The sequence below is a fragment of the Chelonoidis abingdonii genome, chromosome 19 (assembly GCF_003597395.2).
Source record: "Chelonoidis abingdonii isolate Lonesome George chromosome 19, CheloAbing_2.0, whole genome shotgun sequence".
Classification (NCBI taxonomy): Eukaryota; Metazoa; Chordata; order Testudines; family Testudinidae; genus Chelonoidis; species Chelonoidis abingdonii.
Window position 1 is genome coordinate 9488153 of NC_133787.1, and position 20260 is coordinate 9508412.

Genomic DNA, 20260 nt, shown 5'->3' on the forward strand with positions numbered 1-20260 from the left:
TTACAAGTGTCAAGAGTGTAATAGAATAAGGCAAAAGATGGAAGAACAAGGAGGTTACTAATGAGTAAGACTGCAGTTTAGTCACGGGTATTTTTAGTAAAAATCATGGACAGGTCTCGGGCAATAAACAAGAAATCATGGCATGTGACCTGTCCATGACTTGTACTATAAATACGTCTGACTAAATCATAGGTGCTGGGGTGAGGGTGGTGGGGCGTGCCAGCAACGCTACTACTGCTCCGCAGGGAACTCTGGACGCACCACTGCTGCGGCCGGGGGCAGCCCGGGGACCTGCCACTACTCCTGGACTGCTGCTTTGGGATCAGCTGCTCGGATGGCCTTGTTGTCAGCTGCATCTGCCACTGCAGAAGTCACAGATGTCCCAGAAAGTCATGGGATCCGTAACTTCCAGGATCTCCATTAAAGACTCACAACCTTACTAATGACATGCTTAGGAATGAAGCCTATAAAACAGGGAGGAGGAAGAGTTAGTATATGTCATAACATAACTTGTATTTTGTTTAAACAGGTTTCTGATAACAGGACAAAAAATTGCAATTATTTGAATTGAAGCCAGTTCCACAAAACTGTCTTCACAATACACAAAGAATACAAACTATGAAGGTCTTCTGTGGAAGGGCCAATCCAACCACAGGTTCTGTGGAATGGTTAGAGGAAGATGAGAACTATGACTACCATCAGGAGATTGCAAGGTATGATGGGAGAAAACACTTGACCCTCTTTTTAGATGCAGATTAATGAACTGTAAAAAAAAAAAAAAAATTAAAAAAAAAATGAATGCAATGTGAAGGTAACAATTACTTATAAAGGATACAAACAATTTATTTGCGAGTAGAGTGGAGGGTGGAAGCACTTTTCTAAGCAGGTTTCTACATCACTAGTTAAAACAAGAATAATTTGAAATTAAGATGTTGCTTACATTTACCTTTACAGAAAAAGCCTGTGGAGCCTGGGATTAATAACATTATTTGAAGAGGTTTCAGAGTAGCCTCTTTGTTAGTCTGTATCCGCAAACAGAACAGGAGTAGTTGTGGCACCTTAGAGACTAACAAATTTATTTGAGCATAAGCTTTCGTGGGCTAAAACCCACTTCATCGGATGCATGCAGTGGAAAATACAGTAGGAAGATATATATACACAGAGAACATGAAATAATGGATGTTACCATTGTGGAACTACAGAAAGAACTGACAGGGATTTGTAGGGGATCTTCATGCATGACAGCCTCTGTTAGCAAGAGTTAGGCTAACTGTAACCCTAATAACACGAGATTTGTAGAAGCAAAGATTGTGTGAGGCGAGTGGAAAAGAACTGTGTGAGAAGTTGTTGTTGTTTGACCTTGTGTATATAAAACACTGACATCTCTTAAGTGAGAAAAACAAGATATCAGGATGACTTACGTATAAACAAAATGCAGCTGTTGCTTGTTATTGTCTGTAACAAAAGTATAAATGCTTGCTGTAATTGTTTACCTGTGGAGAGACCTGTCTAGGAGGGGGAGACCCTGTGTCCTAATGCACTCTGTCCCTCTTGTAGCTGCTAAACAGAATAAAGTATCTGACTCTGCTGCACCCAAACAAAAAGCGAGAACTGAGTTTTTCTCCGATACCATACACACTATAACAAAAGGTTTCAGAGTAGTAGCCATGTTAGTCTGTATCTGCAGAAAGAACAGGAGTACTTGTGGCACCTTAGAGACTAACAAATTTATTTGAGCATAAGCTTTCGTGGACTACAGCTCACTTCATTGGATGCATGCGCTATAATGAGAGTGATCAGTTAAGGTGAGCTATTACCAGCAGGAGAGAAAAAAAACATTTTGTAGTGGTAATCAAAATAGCCCATTTCCAGCAGTTGACAAGAAGGTGTGAGGAACTGTAGGGGGGAAATTACACAAAGTAAATCCACGGGTCATTAGTTTTATTTTATGTAATGACCCGTGGATTTACTTTGTGTAATTTCCCCCCTACAGTTCCTCACACCTTCTTGTCAACTGCTGGAAATGGTCATGTGTGTGTACACACCTACTGTATTTTCCACTGCATGCATCTGATGAAGTGGGTTTTAGCCCACGACAGCTTATTCTTAAATAAATTTGTTAGTCTCTAAGGTGCCACAAGTACTCCTATTATTTAGACAGTTATTTAGGCTAAGTTCACCTGTATCTTAACTTATACCAAGTGGAATGTTGTAAAAATACTAACTGAAGTAGCTTCACCCAAGCATTTCCTTTATTAATGGATGATTATCTAGGCTGGGATTTTGATAGGTACTAAAGTGCAATAAGTGTCTAAATCCTATCAACATTTAGTGGGAGTTAAGTATCTGACTCTCAAGCTCCTCTGAAAATCCCAGCCATAATAGTTTCTCATTGACCATAGTGTTGTAACAACCTTTTAGTAGTTGAAAATAATGATCAAAGAGATCAAATGACATGGTCAGCTTGCTGGGTTTTTTAAAATGGTGTTCAGATCAGACAAATTGAAAAAACCCATGCATTTATTTGTCCTCAGGTTGAGGGAAGAGTGTCTGTGTATGGGGAAAAATACAGTGGCTGGTACGTTAAGATCCGCGTAGTATTTAAATTGGTACTGATAATAACCTGAGTGATTACGTATGTGCAATAGAGAGAGAGAGAGAGTGTGTGTGTGATAAAATCACTCAGACTATTATCAGTGCCACTTCAAATAGCATGAGGATTTTGACTTATTAGCCAGCTCCAAACCGGTGCTCTGTGGTTAGTACTCCCTTTCTACAGAGCTGTCTATAAAAAGAGGACACGGTTTTCTTTCCCTAGTTCCTAATTACTAACTTATTGCATCTGACATTCTCTGTCATTAGTAGTTGTTGACAGTAACTCACCCATAGGTGCATGTATTTGCTCTGTACTGATTTTTCTAAGAATGCTCAAGATAGAGTATACTGCAGCAATTAACAGAAAAAAAACAAAAGATTATACTGCATGTAACAAGTCATAACCCATTAATTCATGTACACATGCCACTCAAAATGGGAAAATCAAACAGCCTCTTAAATGGACAAATCACTGTGTCACAGTAACTTACTCACTCACTAGGAATAATTGCTTCACAGTGATGATTCTTATCTCTGCTAACAAATTAATATTGTGGTGGTGAATATGCAATGTTTTGATCTGTAAATTCTGTTTTATTTTCAGATCATGCTATGCAGACATGCTGCATGACAAAGACAGAGTGAGTATAGAAAATAACTTGAATGGTGAAAAAATGTAGTGTTCCCTTCCCCTCAGCAGCTCCCACTCCATGATTGTACAGGTTCCTCTGGAAGTTGAAGTATTTTGCTATCTGCACTTTCTAAGACCCAGTGATGATACTTGGGGTACCCAGGACTCTGAGCTACCTTGTTAACCCCCTGTCTCCAGTGTGAGGAAGACTTGCTTGTTACTCCTGGGAGAATTCTGCACCACTGTGCATGCGCAGAATTCATGTCCCTTGCAGATTTCTTTGCTTCCCTGCAGAAAAATAACTCTCTGATGGGGAAGGAAAGGGAAGCCACAAGAGCGGTATGTTTTGGGTTCCTAGGGCAACCAGCACAGGTAAATCACAGTGGGGTAGAGGGTGGGGCTGGGGAATATTTGGCTGGTGGCATCTACCCTGTGCCGGGCTCAGCTAGTCCTGGGCTGGGGAGGATGGGACTTTGTATGCCCCTGCATGGCATCTGGGGCTGAGGCAGATCCACCCCAAGGTTTATCCCCAGGCTGCAGGAAGCTCTGCAAACTCTTCCCCTGTCTCCCCCCTGGCCCTCTGCTTCCTACACCCATCGCTCCTCAGCTGCAGTGGGAGGGATCACTGTATGGGGAGATGCTCTCCCATCCACCCAACCCCCATGCATCCAGATCCCTCATACTCAGACCCTTCCGCCAAGCCTCTCTCCCCACACACACCCAGAACCTCCCCCCACTGAGACCCTCTCCTCCTGCACCTGGACCACTCTGATGAGCCACCGGCACTTCGATCTCCACCCCACCAAGCCCCAACCACCTGCTCCTGGATCCCCACCACACTGAGCCCCACTCCCCCAGCATCTGGACTCCCCCCATTGAGCTCCTCGCACCCAGACCCGCCTGCCGAGCTCTATCCTTCCCAGTCACCACCCCCCGCTGAACCTGTACCACCGTCACATGGAGCTCCCTGCAGAGTCCCATTACCGTTGCACCCAGATGTCCTCCACACCCAGATCCCCCACTGAGCTGCCTGAACCCAGATTGCCCCACACCAAACCCTCTCAATCCACACCTGGATCCCCCCCACACTAAACCCCTCCACACTTGGTCCTGGCTTGCTGAACCTGCCTTCCCACACCTGGTGCACCTGTGATCACTCGCATCTGTGCAGCCAGTGGCCTCTTCTCCTGAATGCTATGCTGGAGTCTCCACATTTATTTGACAAATACAATTTGCAGAATTTTGCAGAATTTTAAATTTTTTGGTGCAGAATGCCCCCAAGAATAATATATAATTCCATATGTAGTATCTGTACATACGTTTCCCAATGATCTTAACAACCACTAACGTGACTGTTGCTTTCATTTATGACCTCACATGACATTCTTTGGCGAGCCAGAATCAGGATATTCTTATAACCCCCTTGCCAGTTAGCATTAAGGGGTTTTTGGGTCACAGGCCCCAATTGTGCAATGGTATCCATACAAGCCTGACCAGGGTTGGCTAGCTAACATCTAATTAAGTGTTAAAAATTGTGCTGGCATCCAGTGAGCCACTGCTTCCAGGGCTCAGTGTTGCTAATATAGCAATAGTGGGGAACTTTTCTAAACATTTTGTTAGGATAGATGGAAACACTGTTTCTTCTGCAAGAACTGATGTTAAGGAGAAGAGAATGCAGAAAGATGCTTTTATATGAGTAATAGTGATGCTCTCAACTCTTGACGGGAAAATACTGAACGGGGGGGCGGGCGAGCGGGCAGGGTCAGCCAACCTGCAGATTTGCTGCTTGGCTTGTACTGAGTATGCTCACATGGACTGAGCATGCTCAGTAATGCTGCTGAAGCTGCTGCCCTCACCCCCCTTTCCGCTCTTCTCCCCATCAGCAGGGACGGGTCATCTCTTGTCTTGACAAGTAAGTAAAGGAGGAGCTGCTTTTCGGTTATGTTGATTTTAGACATGTAATTTTCTGTTATACCTTCAGAGGGCACTTTAGACTCATCTTATAGAATTCAGTTTCTGCAGTAATTCCATCTAGCCCTATCTGCCTACATGTGGCTGTAACTAAGTTCTTTTTATTCTCCTCCACTTATGCTGTGTTCTTAAATCTTCCAGTTTATGCTCAGGGAGAAGTTGAGGCGATACAATGTCTTCAAATAAGTTGAAGACTTAAAAAAAAAAATGCCTTAAGGATTGGCAATCTTTCTGCTGCATCTATGGGTGAATAGTCTCCTAGTGATTCATATCATCATCTACTGTATGTATTCCGGGAGCATGCCTATAGTGGTAACAGCACTCCAATACCAAGATTTAAAGGGAGATGATGGGACAAAGCCGTTAAATAGCTGTACTCTAATTATGTCAAAATAGCCAGAGTAGAACTGAGGCTTGGTCTGCACTTAAAAGTTAGGTCGACATAGCTATATTGATCAGGGATGTGAAAAAAAACTCACATCTCCGACCAGCATAGCTATGCTGACCTAATCCCACTGCAGACGCAGCTATGTTGACAGAAGAATAGGTTGCGTCTATGCTAATGAATTATTCTGGTATAGTCTCTGTAGTGTAGATGCAGCCTGATTGTGGTAAAGGATAGAGCTGACCCTGTTAAATCCAGACAGTAAGAGAAACACAGGCTGTTTGTAAAAGCTTAGCAAATCATATGCAAGGAAGCCTTAAAAATTGCCATTTTCTTAAATTGAAATACACTATTTCATTCACTCTCTTCTGTGTAAGATGTACTACAGTTGGACAGATGTCCTTTCAACACTTTGCTTTATCTTCCTAGCATTAATCTGAGTATGCTCAGACTCTCTCAAAGAAATGAACACAAATAAGCCAAAATTTTGGCAGGAATTTCTGTTTCTTAATATAGTGACAAAAATGAGACAAACATACAGTAATTCATTTGTAATGGAAAAAATGCATCACTTCTGCAACAGATTTAACGGACAAGATATGCATGTAGTAGATGTGATTCCAAGGAGACTCAGACAACACTTAGATTCACACCTGTTACCAGAAGCCTTAAAGCATATTATTCATACAGGATTGTTCTGTAAGGCCTGGAGCCAATGTACTGTACTTGGCCTACAATACTAAACATGTTGGACTACAAATAGCATTGAGTATTTAAGAATAAAATGAAGATTCGATTTAGGCAGTTCTCTTGTTTGTATATGTTATGTTAACATTATCAGTCCTATTTATTTTGGTTTGTTGCAACACATTTTGGCTCTGTGTGCAGAGAAGTGGAGTACATATGTTCAGCGTGCTTGGCGACACCTTTCCGTTCCGTTCCCATTTACATACACTGATGTAAATACCTCGCTGCAATAAGCAGACAGTGTAAGATGTAAGGAAGGCAGTTTCTTTATCCTAATAAATACCATAAGTACAAGCTGCGTATTCTGCAGCAAACTTGACCTGACTTCTGTGGTATTCAGTACAGTACACTGGAAGTTTCCTTCGCAATCTCAGATAAATTAAAAATGTGAGGAATGTAGGACTCAGGGCTGGTCTACTCTACCACTCAAGTCGAAGTAACTTACATTGCTCAGGCGAGTGAAAATGAGACCACCCCCGCACCCACCCCCGAAGCGATGTAAGTTACATTGACTTAACAGGGTATTCACACCGGACTGTGTCGGTGGGAGATGGTCTCCCATTGACATAGTTTCTGCCTCTTGCGCAGGTGGAGTAATTATGCTGGTGGGAGAGCGCTCTCCCGTCAGCATAATACATCTTCACCAGATGCACTACAGTGGCAATGTAGTGCAGTAGTGTAGACCTGTCCTAATACAATCAATGCAGTGTCCTCTTTGTTAATTTATTTAATGTTACATTCAGTTTCTTAGTGTTTTCCTTTAATATTCATATGCTACAGTATTTTGATTTGAAAATGTGTTAGAGAAGTTAAGGACAAAGCTGGAGATCTTGACAGCTCTGGGATTATTAGAAGTAATAGAAAGTGGTCTGGGTTTTTGAGATGAGCATTTTGCTGAAGGTTTGTGATGCAATGCTCAAGTGAAGTAGTGACATAATCATCATTCAGTTTCAGAATTAACACTCTCATTAAAGTCAGTTTATACTTCTCAGAACTATTGGTTCATGCTATTTGCAGGCTCAGGGAGAAACTGAATCAACTAAACTCGGCTAATGTTTAGAAGATCATCCTGCAACTGTGAAAGCTTAAATTCTGGAGCATACTTCTGCAGCAAGCTGGAGGTTCTGCAGGAAATTCTGTGCTTGTGGGATTGAGAATACGTGAGGCTCCCATGGATTATGCAGTTAAGAACAAGAAAATGCATAATTGCCAAATGGATAATGTTGTAGATTCCCTGAGAAACTAGACACACAGGCCAGACCATTCAGCTTTCCATGTTCATCTCATGGGACTTCCATCCTCTGGAAATTTAGCTACTTCCAAAATTGGAATTTCTGAAACCCACTCTTTTGCTGAGGCAAACTAACTTGCAGGTGGTGTTTTGAATATTTAACCCAGTGTTCTCTAAAGCAGTAGTTCTCAAAGTCCAGTCTTCTGCTTGTTCAGGGAAAGCCCCTGGCGGGCTGGGCCGGTTTGTTTACCTGCCGCGTCCACTAGTTTGGCTGATCGCAGCTCCTACTAGCCGCAGTTTGCTGCTCCAGGCTAATAGGGGCTGCGGGAAGCAGCGTGGACCGAGGGATGTGCTGGCTGCCTTTCCCGGCCAGCCAGGGGCTTTCACTGAAAAAGCAGCAGACCAACTTTTGAGAACCACTGCCCTAAAGGGTGTGTGCTGTTTTACACCCTCCTTTCGTTTGGGTGGGCATATGATAGATTAGCCAACAAGGCACACAGACTTCTCAATTGTTATCCAAAGCTTGACTGAATTTATAAAAAACATTTAGCTGGTATGGTTGCAAAGAAAACCTCTAAAATGTGACATGAGTGTAACCCATACAGCAGTGTCTGCCTGAGTTTGCAGAGACCGTGAGAGGTCTCTGAGAGGTATGAAATTCTGTTTCGAAGTGCTGGATCATCAGTACTCTGTCCTTTCTTTCCCTTTTAGCTATTAGACCCCCCAAAAAACTCAGTTCACAAGCCAAAGTTCAGGGATGTTTCATAACTCTGTAGTTTATGTATTATTTTCTCTTATCAATTTGATTCCTTTAATTAATTTTAAGATGGTTTTTTTGTAGATGGCAATAGATCAGAAGGGCTGTCAAACTCTGCCTCCAGCTAGGAATTATTCCCATCTGCATCTGGCTTTACAGAGCTGTAAACTCTCTCCCGAAGCATGATTTAATCAAAAAAAAAATCTCTGGATATTGGCAAGGAATTTAAATGTGATGCAGGCTTCAGTGAATTCCATTGATGAAACCAGTGGTTTAAGATCACAGAGGAGAGTGACATTGAAGCTTTGGAAACAGCAGTGGATGGCCATGGTAATGTTTTGTGTGACAATACCACAGGTTTTAAAGCTTTGAGTTTGAGTTACAGTACAAGCTTGAATTTAAAAAATAATCACTAGTAGGACTCTACAGTGAGTAGAACAGAAAAGAAGCTGCGATTCCAAATGGATTCCAAGTTCCTGGGACCACATCAACTTGATTTTGTTGTGAAATGTGGTATGACGCTTCTAATTTCTAGAAAGAACAGTTGGATAATGACCTGTGTCCTACTTGTTGAACTTCTGACTTTTGGTCTGAGGAGTAAAGTTCTGAAGTTGCATGGGCTTGAGATCCATTTTCAGGGTCAGAAATCCTATTTTATCTACATCAAAAAGCCCTTCATGGCCTTTGATCAAATTGGAAGGGTGAACAAAAACTTGAGTATCCTACCAAGGTAAAACTTGATTTGGGAGGAGGTAACAACCCTCTGTGTTTTTTCCTCCCCCACCCCAAGGTTACCATGGTTTGAAGTAGGGTTGTCAAGTGATTAAAAAAAAAATCACGATTAGTCACGCAATTAAAAACTTAATTTAAATTAATTGCACTGTTAGACAATAATAGAATACCATTTATTTGAATATTTTGGAAGTTTTCTACATTTTAAAATATATTGATTTCAATTGCAACACAAAACTTAGTGTACAGTGCTCACTTATATTAATTATTTGTGCTGTAAAAAACAAAAGAAATAATATTTTTCAATTCACCTAATTCAAGCACTGTAATGCAATCTCTTTATAATGAAAGTTGAACTTACAAATGTGAATTAGGTACAAAAAATAACTGCATTCAAAAATAAAATGATCTAAAACTTTGGAACAGTGATGGGCAACCTGTGGCCCACGGGCCGAATCTGCTGCCGGACCGCCAGACAGTTTGTTTAATTTTGCATGCCCACCCGCAGCTCCTAGTGGCCACGGTTCGCAGTTCTCAACCAATGGGAGCTGTGGGAAGTGGCGGCCACCATGTCCCTGTGGCCCGTACCGCTTCCTGCAAATGTCATTGACCAGGAATGGCGAATTGCGGCCACTGGAAATTGCAAGGCAAGCGGCCCGCCAGCGGATTACCCTAACAGGCTGCATGTGGCCCACGATCTGCAGGTTGCCCACCACTGCGTTGGAGCCTACAAGTCCATTCAGTCCTATTTCTTGTTCCGCAAGTCACTCAGGCAAACAAGTTTGTTTACAATTGCAGGAGATAGTGCTGCTCTCTTCTGTTCTCACTTTCAGGTAATATAAACAAGATGTTCTCATGGCACTGTTGTAGCTGGTGTTGCAAGATATTTATGTACCAGATGTGCTAAAGATTCATATATCCCTTCATGCTTCAACCATCATTCCAGAGGACATGCATCCATGCTGATGACAGGTGCTGCTTGATAACGATCCAGAACAGTGCAGACCGATGCATGTTCCCTTTCATCATCTGAGTCAGATGCCACCAGCAGAAGGTTGACTTTCTTTTTTGGTGGTTTGGGTTCTGTAGTTTCTGCATCGAAGTGTTGCTCTTCTAAGACTTCTGAAAGTATGCTTCACACCTCGTCCCTCTCAGATTTTGGAAGACACTTCATATTCTTAAACCTTGGTCGAGTCCTGTAGCTATCTTTAGAAATCTCACATTGGTACCTTCTTTGCATTTTGTCAAATCTGAAGTGAAATGTGCATGAACAACATGCACTGGGTCATCATCCGAGACTGTTGTAACATGAAATATATGGCAGAATGGGGGTAAAACAGAGCAGGAGACATACTATTCCTCCAAGGAGTTCAGTCAAAATTTAAATAACAGATTTTTTTTTAATGATCGTCATCAGCATGGAAGCATGTCCTCTGGAATGGTAGCCGAAGCATGAAGAGACATATGAATGTTTAGCATATATGGCACATAAATACCATGCAGTTCCAGTTAGAAAAGTGCCATGCGAATGCCTGTTCTCACTTTCAGGTGACGTTGTAAATAAGAAAAGGGCAGCATTATCTCCTGTAAATGTAAACAAACTTGTTTGTCTTAGCGATTGGCTGAATAAGAAGTCGGTCTGAGTGGACTCATAGGTTCTAAAGTTTTTACATTGTTTTGTTTTTGAGTGCAGTTATGTAACAAAAAGAAATCTACTTTTGTAAGTTGCACTTTCATAATAAAAAGATTGCATTATGGTACTTGTATAAGGTGAACTGAAAAGTATGATTTCTTTTGTTTATCATTTTTGTAGTGCAAATACTTATAGTAAAAATAATATAAAGCGAGCACTGTATTCTGTGTTGTAATTTAAATCAACATATTGAAAATATAGAAAAATCAAAAATATTTAATAAATTTCAATTGATATTCTATGTCATTTGGGTTTGTTTTTGTATATTTGTATAATTTGTAAATATAGATTTCCATTCTGTTCAGTGCGAAATGTTTTTAGCAGAGTATTTTACAAGCTAGTGGTGTCATTTATAGACTGTAAATTTACAAGAGCACTATTTTTAAAAAACATTTGAAAGGTTTCCATTTTTAAATGGTTAGGCAGTGCTTTAGTCTCTTTCTGTTGTGAACTAGTTTACTTGTGTTGTAGGAATTTTTATAGGGAGAGGATTGCTGTCTGCCATGTAAGCTGAAATCCTGCTCCTGCAGATTAGTTTGTATAGTTCTGTTAATCAAACATGTTGACAAATACTGTTTTGCAAAATTAATTGCTTAAACAATATACTTTAAGTGCACACACTACTTTTCACAAACTGCCAGCTGTTAGTCATAAACTTTCTCCAATATTTAATAAGGAAATTTTACAAGCTTGGATTACACACATTTGTTTCACAACAGTGTCTCAAAGTAATTACAGTGGTCTCTGGCCAGGCATTGTGGATCCTTTAGGGAAAATTATGTAGTTTTCATCTTTCTGTTAAAATTCCAGTCTACAAAAATCTAAAGTATAAAATTATCTGAGTAGTATATGTTTCTTGCTTAAAATGTAACCAGCCTACTTAATAATATCTTCAGCAAAATGTCTCAGCTGATACTCCTGCACAAACTACTGTAGAACTATTAATAAGTTTGCCTAATTCAGCTGAAGCTTTGTTTATTTATCAACATCAAAACCATTTTTCCTGATTCAGATGGATGTGAACTAACAGAATGAAAACATTAAGGCCCTGATCCTGGAAAGACTTAAACACGAGTAGGCCCATTGATTTTAGTGGGTTAGTCTTATGAGCATAAGTCTTTAGAGGAATGGGGAACCTGATTAAACAATATTTATAGTTTTCAATATGTACTGAGGATTAGAGGTCTTGAGTAGGAAGAGCTTATTTCTGCTTAAATGTATATCTTGGTGTTTCAACCTTCCTTGCATAGGGTGTGTGTTTAATTTTTGTAGCCTTTTTGAAACACTAAAACAAATTTTATAGATAAAGCTTGCCAGATCCTTTCATAATATACTTTTTCTATGTATGTTGTTAGTGATGGTGAATATACTATCACATGTTTCCATACCAAAATAGTACATATAGGCCAAATGTGTGCCACAGTCTAGACAGTGGTCAGGTTCCCTCTTGTAAAGTAGTAGGTGCAAGACACATCTGTGGGATGTCATTGAAATGAAAAATCCTGCAACAGAGGTGTCCAAATGTCAGTGTATCCATGTTCTGTGAAATGTAAAACTCCAAAAAGAAGGAAAATGGCCATTCCACATCAACTCAAACAGTCAAGAGACATAATTGTCCCTCTAAACTTGGGGCAAAACTCTATAACTTGAGCTGGAGTTTTGCCTGTATAAGGAGTGCTGAATAGGTCACTGGACTATTAAAAACACTTAATTAGCAAAAACTAGATAATTCAGGGTAAGTTCTCATGGTTCAGGTTCATCTGTCTCTTAGGCAGGAAAGTTATTTTCAGTCTCTGTCTGTTGCCTCAGTTTTCACCTTGGGAATGGAAATTCATCCCTTGGTACAGAAAATAAACCCATCCAAAACACTTCCATCTGCCAAGGAAGTAAGAGCTTTCAAATTTGTCTTCCATGTAATTATCACTCATGTTATATTGCATTAAAAATAAATGACAAAGAAACTTGCCTTTATACCAGCTAGTATAAAGAAGCAAAGAATATGCAGCCAGTTGCAGTAGTTATATAACTAATATTTGTACAAAATGAAATGCATGACAGAGTTTGTATTTTCTCTGGTTTGCAGGCTTCGTGCTAAGATCACAGAATGGCTGCTTTGTAAATCACTGGAGCTGTTAGCTCAGAGCTAGCTTATGCTACACCACTTGAAAGCATTTTGTACATACATCTCTGCCCCGATATAACACTGTCCTCGAGAGCCAAAAAATCTTACTGTGTTATAGGTGAAACCGCGTTCTATTGAACTTGCTTTGATCCGCCGGAGTGCACAGCCCCCACTCTCTCCGGAGCGCTGCTTTACTGCGTTATATTCAAATTCGTGCTATATCGGGTTGCATTATATCAGAGTAGAGGTGTATTCCCTAGTCTTATTACCATATGGACTAGAATGGGGTTTTATATTGCACCCTGCATGGGCCACTAACCCTAAGCTCTTTCCCGTTTCTTTCCTTTTTAGTATTGAGTATTTGTCAAGGCTCTAATATTTTACTGTTGGGTAAAATGCAGTGACAGTTGCTAATATTGCCCAGCACATCTACGCAGTATTGTAGTGCACTAACCCAAATGAATGAGCTACAGCAGGAATATACAGCACCTGTGTTGTCAGGGACAGTTTGTGGCTGGCACTGTAAATTTCTCTGTCAAAAAAAGGAAAATATTTGGTAGTAATCACCAAAGGAAGCTTCTGTTTGTTTGGTTTAGTTAGCAGCAGTGTAGTTCCAGATAACTTATTTTAATTGTAGATCATGCATGCTTTGAGTGGTCAGTTGCAAATGGAACAGATGTTGTTCAGATGAACATTCCTGTCAAAACACTTCTTTCTACTGATCTTTATTATATTTTGAAGTGTAATGTGGGAAAATGAGGCATGAGTCTATCAATTTGGGCTCAACTAGTTTTCACCTTTATTTATTTTCAGGCAGAACCATTATGACTTAGCATTTCTCATCAAACATATATATAACAGATAATAAAACAGATGAGACAGACCAGGAAGGGGCCCAAGTTTCCAAATTCCAGATTACTAGGAGGCTCTTCTACACTTCATGATGGTTGCCTCAGTTTCTGCACCAGTACTCTCCAACTTGGGTCCTTGTTCCCTTGCTTTTGTATACCTTTCCATGTCACATATTCATTAGCTTTCCTGCAGTCAACCTTATTTATTATTAAACATAAAACAATTATACATTTACCCAAACTTTCATAATTTGTTTTTCATTCTCGATTCTGTTGTTATAAATTGCTAACATAACATCAATAGAATCAACATTAAACTAATAGAACATAACCCTTGTTGTCAGCAACTTTCTTCATATTCAATATCATAACTCAGTATACCTGGATCATCCTAAAATATTCATTAACATACCCTTAATTTTTTGAGTAGGAAAGTTAAGGAGAACAACATGCCCTAAAAATTATCATATTCTTATCTTTTCCAAACAGGTTTTCAGGGACCCTTTTGCTCAAAGTTTAGTGCTATGCTTTTAAATCATTATGAAGTCTTGTCAGTAATTTTGCCTGTTTGCATTTTGAGGTGCTTTATTCAGTTTAGATCCTAGGTGTTTAACTGTTCTCCCATGAAGGCAAAAGCAGATATCTACAAACTCCCAAGGAGTGAGGCTGCAGGACCTCTGCTCAAGAGTTGAGTATATAAGAAAATTCCATAGGGGTGGCTGATCTTGGTCTGTCTCTTTCTTACAGAATGTGAAGTATTACCAGGGCATCCGTGCTGCAGTGAGCAGGGTGAAAGGAAGGGGTGAGAAAGCAATTGTTCTAGACATTGGAACCGGCACAGGACTCCTGTCCATGATGGCAGTTACAGCAGGTGCAGACTTCTGCTATGCCATTGAGGTGAGAAATTCCTCATTGACAGTACATATACCTGCTGTTCAAGAGATGGAAGTGGCACAGTATGCAGGTAGGAGTGTATGCATAATATGGCTTTTAGAGCCGCAGTCCAATAGTTCCCTCTACAAAATGAGTAGTGTGAGTGCATTAGCCATTGTGTGTCATGTTGTTTGAAGGTAGCTTTTATAATGTAATCTATCGGGTGTGGGTGGAGGAAGTAGACCATATGGAAAGAGCCTTTATGAGAATGTATAGAAATTAGTTTTTATTTTCTCAAGATGGACAGTTTTTTCCTAAACTTGACAGAAAAATCTTAGTTAGAATAGTTGGACATTAGGTTTCTTGTACTGTATTTTCTGTATTCCTTGTGACTGATATGTGGCATGGAGAAGTTAATGAATGTTGTTCAGAAAGATGCTAGTACTCTCAAACCACACTGTGGCTTTTCTTAAGTTTCATTTTCTCTTTGACCCAGGAGTTCTCAAGATTTTTCATTTTGTGCACCACATCTTAATAGAGAGACTACTATATGTACCATTTCCCCATGTATTTGTGATTGCATAGAATGTAAGAATGGCCACACTGGGTCAGACCAGTGGTCAATCCACACCAGTATCCAGTCTCCCAACAGTGGCCAGTTTCAGAGGGAATGAACAGAACAGGGCAATTATCCAGTGATCCATCCCCGGTCATACAGTCCCAGCTTCTGGCAGTCAGAGGTTTAGGGACATCCAGAGCACGGGTTTGTGTTCCTGACCATCTTGGTTAATAACCATTGATGGACCTATCCTTCATAAACTTACCTAATTCTTTTTTGAATGCAGTTATACTTTTGGCCTTCACAACATCTCTTGGCAATGAGTTCTGCGGGTTGACTGTGTTTTGTGTGAAGAAGTACATTCTTATGTTTGTTTTTAAATGCTGCCTATTAATTTCAGTGAGTGACCCCTGATTCTCATGTTTTGTGAACCAATAAACACTTCCTTATTCATTTTCTCCACACTATTCATGATTTTATAGACCTGCCATATTCTCCCTTAGTCATCTCTTTTCCAAACTGAAAAGTCCCAATCTTTTTAATCTCTCCTCATATGGAAGCTGTTCCATATCCTTAATCGTTTTTGTTGTCCTTTTCTGTACCTTTACCAATTCTAATAAATCTTTTTTGAGATGCAGTGACCAGAGCTTCAGCAGTATTCAAGGTTTGGGCGTACCATGGATTTATATAAAGGCTCAAACTAAATGTATACTCCAAAATAAAAAACAAAAAACAGCAAGAGCACCAAAACCAAAGTAAAAGAGGCAGTTAGAGACAAAAAGACATCCTTTAAAAGCTGGAAGTCAAATGCTTCCAACCACGTGACCAGGAGGATGATAGCGACTGTGAAATGCTCAGGGAGATTAGAGGCTATAAAAATAAAAAATAAATAATAATGGGGGATTTCAGCTATCCCAATATTGACTGAGTACATGTCACCTCAGTATGGGATGCATAGATAAAGTTTCTTGACACCTTAAATGACTGCTTCTTGGAGCAGCTAGTCCTGGAAGCCATAAGAGGAGAGGCAATTCTTGATTTAGTCCCAAGTGGAGCACAGGTTCTGGTCCAAGAGGTGAATATAGCTTGACCAATTGGTAACAGTGACTATAATATAATTAAATGTAACATCCCTGTTGCAGGGAAAACGCCACAGCAGCCCAACACTGTAGCATTTAATTTCAGAAAGGGGAACTACATAAAAATTAGGAAGTTAGTTAAATAGAAGTTAAAAGGTACAATGCCAAAAGTGAAATCCCTGCAAGTTGCATGGAAACTTTTTAAAGACTCTGTAATAGAGGCTCAACTTAAATGTATACCCCCAAATTAAAAAACATAGAGAATCAAAAAAATGCCACCTTGGCTAACCAACAAAGTAAAAGAAGCAGTGAGAGACAAAAAGGCATCCTTTAAAAAGTGGAAGTTAAATCCTAGTGAGGAAAATAGAAAGGAACATTAAACTCTGGCAAGTGAAGTGTAACAATATAATTAGGAAGGCCAAAAAAGAATTTGAAGAACAGCTAGCTAAAGACTCAAAAAGTAATAGCAAAAAAATTTTTTAAGTAGATCAGAAGCAGGAAGCCTACTAAACAACCAGTGGGACCACCGGACGATCAAGATGCTAAAGGAGCACTCAAGGGCACTGCAGTAAGGCCATTGCAGAGAAACTAAATGAATTCTTTGCATCAGTCTTCACAGCTGAGGATGTGAGAGAGATTCCCAAAGCTGAGCCATTCTTTTTAGGTGACAAATCTGAGGAATTGTCCCAGATTGAGGTGTCATTAGAGGAGGTTTTGGAACAAATTGATAAACTAAACAGTAAGAAGTCTCCAGGACCAGATGGTATTCCCCCGAGAGTTCTGAAGTAACTCAAATGTGAAATTGCAGAACTACTAACTGTAGTCTGTAACCTATCACTTATATCAGCTTCTGTACCAAATGACTGGAGCATAGCTAATGTGATGCCAATTTAAAAAAAATAAATAAAAAAGAGGTGTTCCCGGCAATTACAGGCCAGCAAGCGTGACTTCAGTATGGGAAAATTGATTGAAACTATAGTGAAGAACAGAGTTGTCAGACACATAGGTGAATTTTATTTGTTGGGGAAGAGTCAACATGGTTTTTGTAAAGGGAAATCATGCCTCACCAGCTAGAATTCTTTGAGAGAGTCAACAAACATGTGGACAAGGGGGATCCAGTGGATATAGTGTACTTAGATTTTCAGAAAGCCTTTGACAGGGTCCCTCACCAAAGGCACTTAAGCAAAGTAAGCTGTCATGGGATAAGAGGGAAAATCCTTTCATGGATCAGTAACTGGTTAAAAGATAGGAAACAAAGGATAGGAATGGTCAGTTTTCAGAATGCAGAGAGGTAAATAGTGGTGTCCCCCAGGGGTCTGTACTGGGCCCAGTCCTATGCAAGATATTCATAAATGATCTGGAAAAAAGGTTAAACAGTGAGGTGGAAAAAATTGCAGATGACACAACTACTCAAGATAGTTAAATCCCAGGCCGACTGCAAAGAGCTACAAAAGGATCTCACAAAACTGGGTGACTGGGCAACAAAATGGCAGATGAAATTCAGTGTTGATAAATGCAAAGTAATTCACATTGGAAAACATAATCCCAACTATACGTATAAAATGATTGAGTCTGAATTAGCTATTACCACTCAAAAAAGAGATCTTGTAGTCATTGTGGATAGTTCTCTGAAAACATCCACTCAATGTGCAGCGGCAGTCAGAAAAGCGAACAGAATGTTGGGAATCATTAAAAAAGGAATAGATAACAAGCAGAAAATATCATATTGCCTCTATATAAATCCAGGGTACGTGCACACCTGAATACTGCATGCAGATGTGGTCACCCCATCTCAAAAGATATATTGGAATTGGAAAAGATTCAGAAAAAGGCAGCAAAAATTATTAGAAGTATGGAACGGCTTCTGTATGAGGAGAAATTAATAAGACTGGGACTTTTCAGCTTGGAAAAGAGATGACTAAGGCAGGATATGATTGAGGGCTATAAAATCATGACTGGTGTGGAGGAAGTCAATAAAGAAGTGTTATTTACTCCTCATAATACATTAACTAGGGGTCACTAAATGAAATTAATAGGCAGAAGGTTTAAAACAAAGTATTTTTTCACACAATGCACCAGTCTGTGGAACTCTTTGTCAGAGGATGTTGTGAAGTCCAAGACTATAACAGGGTTCAAAAAAAGAGCTAGATACATTTATGGAGAATAGTTCCATCAATGGCTATTAACCAGGATGGGCAGGGATGGTGTCCCTAGCCTCTGTTTGCCAGAAGCTGGGAATGGGAAATAGGGGATGGATCACTTGATGATTACCTGTTCTGTTCGTTCCCTCTGGGGCACCTGGCATTGGCCACTGTCGGAAGATAGGATACTGGGCTAGATGGACCTTTCATCTGACCCAGTATGGCTGGTCTTATGTTCTTAACATATTTAATGTCTCTTTATGCAAGTTAGCAGCTGGAAACACCATGTAACCAGCCAGCTCTTCACAGATCACTCATAGCCTGCAACCCACAATTTGGGAATAGTGCTCAGTAATTTTAAGTAGCTCCAAAAGTTTTGCATTTGCTTAACGTAATTTAGCAGCAGGAGCAGCCCTTTTAGTTTGTTTAATGTCGTAAACTAGGCACACATTAACCTGCTCTGAAAATGATGGATCAGATCCAAAACTGATGACTAATCCTAACAATCGGGTTCTACAGCCAGACCAGATATTTAAAAGTTCCCAGTACAAAGTCTTTTACAGTATAGAAATTAGTTATAAAGATTGATACTGTTGTTTTAAAACATTTTCTGTGTGTATTAAGCACATTCATTTTTAGCCCGGTGATATGTTGCAGCTGCTGTTTTTTCCATCCCTGTCTTCACGCTTACATTCTGGCAGGAATAAAAAAAAATTCCCATGGCAGCTGTAGATATGGAGAGCAGTGTATTTTGCCACTGTTAACACTGTTACTAGGTGCAAAGTTTAACAAGATCGACATCTTTGTTTTAGTGTCAGTCTTATTTTGGTTCCCAGTTCAGATAGGTCTTCGGGAGGTCTCATGTGAGGAACTTCTCATTTGTAAGCTGAAGTTTGTTTTAGATATTGTTGTTTACAGTTTCTCGACACAGCTTCCTCACACTTTTGAACTTAGAAAAGTTTGTGTGACTTCCACAGTGGGAGATAACTTATACTGTGGGTTTTTCATACAGGGGACATTCACTCCTCTACAGAGAGGCAGTGCAAGGCATGTGAATTTCTGATGTCCCACTTCCACCCTGTTTTGAAGGTGTAAATGGTGCATAGGATTCATGCTGCTACTGTGCATGGTGGAGAATTTTACCCTTAGAAAATAATACTCCCACAATGTACTATACTTTCACAGGACTAAGTATGGTTAAAATAAAGGATTTTCTTTAACAAGGTTTAGTTAATAGACTCATTTTGTGGTGGTAATTAAATGCTGATGTTAATCCTATAAACATATTGCATTCTTGATATAATTTCAAGGTCTTCACACCTATGGCTATTGCTGCAGTGAAAATAGTGGAGAAAAATGGCTTTAGTGGCAAGATCAAGGTAATCAACAAGCACTCCACTGAAGTCACAGTTGGGCCAGGTGAGAAGAACAGAAATAATAAAACCAGGTGTTAACTAAAGTACTTCAAAACTGCCAGGAGACACTCTGTTTAACTTTTTAAAATTTAGCTTAATTTAAATAAAAATGCACTTAATCTGGAATATGTTCTGGAAACCTGAAATACAAAGCAGAACTTTTTCATTTGAATTGTGTGACCCTCAAAGAGAAATCACTGACTCTAATGTTTAAGCAGCCCAATGGATATATGAACATCACTATACAAATGAGCTTTTACATGATTTATACTCTGTGCTACACCTTGTAGGAGGGTCATACAGTCTCTGAGATAACACAGGCTGTCATTGTGCTAACTTATTTTTTTAGATGGAGACATGCAGTGTCATGCAAACATCCTGATAACAGAACTATTTGATACAGAGCTGATAGGAGAAGGGGCTTTGCCATCCTATGAACATGCCCACAAATATCTTGTACAGGTAAGAAAATAGTTGT

At 39.9% G+C, this 20260-nt stretch overlaps 1 protein-coding gene across 10 annotated transcripts in view; it reads left to right on the plus strand.

Annotated features, from left to right (window-relative positions):
* The window catches only part of PRMT7 (protein arginine methyltransferase 7), a 45937-nt gene that overhangs the window by 2802 nt on the left and 22875 nt on the right, over positions 1–20260 (plus strand). For all 10 annotated transcript variants that reach the window (XM_075073865.1, XM_075073864.1, XM_032767727.2 and 7 more), the window contains 5 exons: positions 530–713; positions 3200–3236; positions 14463–14612; positions 19678–19786; positions 20132–20244. In XM_075073865.1, coding sequence (XP_074929966.1) covers positions 619–713; positions 3200–3236; positions 14463–14612; positions 19678–19786; positions 20132–20244 — 504 coding nt within the window. In that variant the 5' untranslated portion in view covers positions 530–618. The remainder of the gene's footprint in view (positions 1–529; positions 714–3199; positions 3237–14462; positions 14613–19677; positions 19787–20131; positions 20245–20260) is intronic.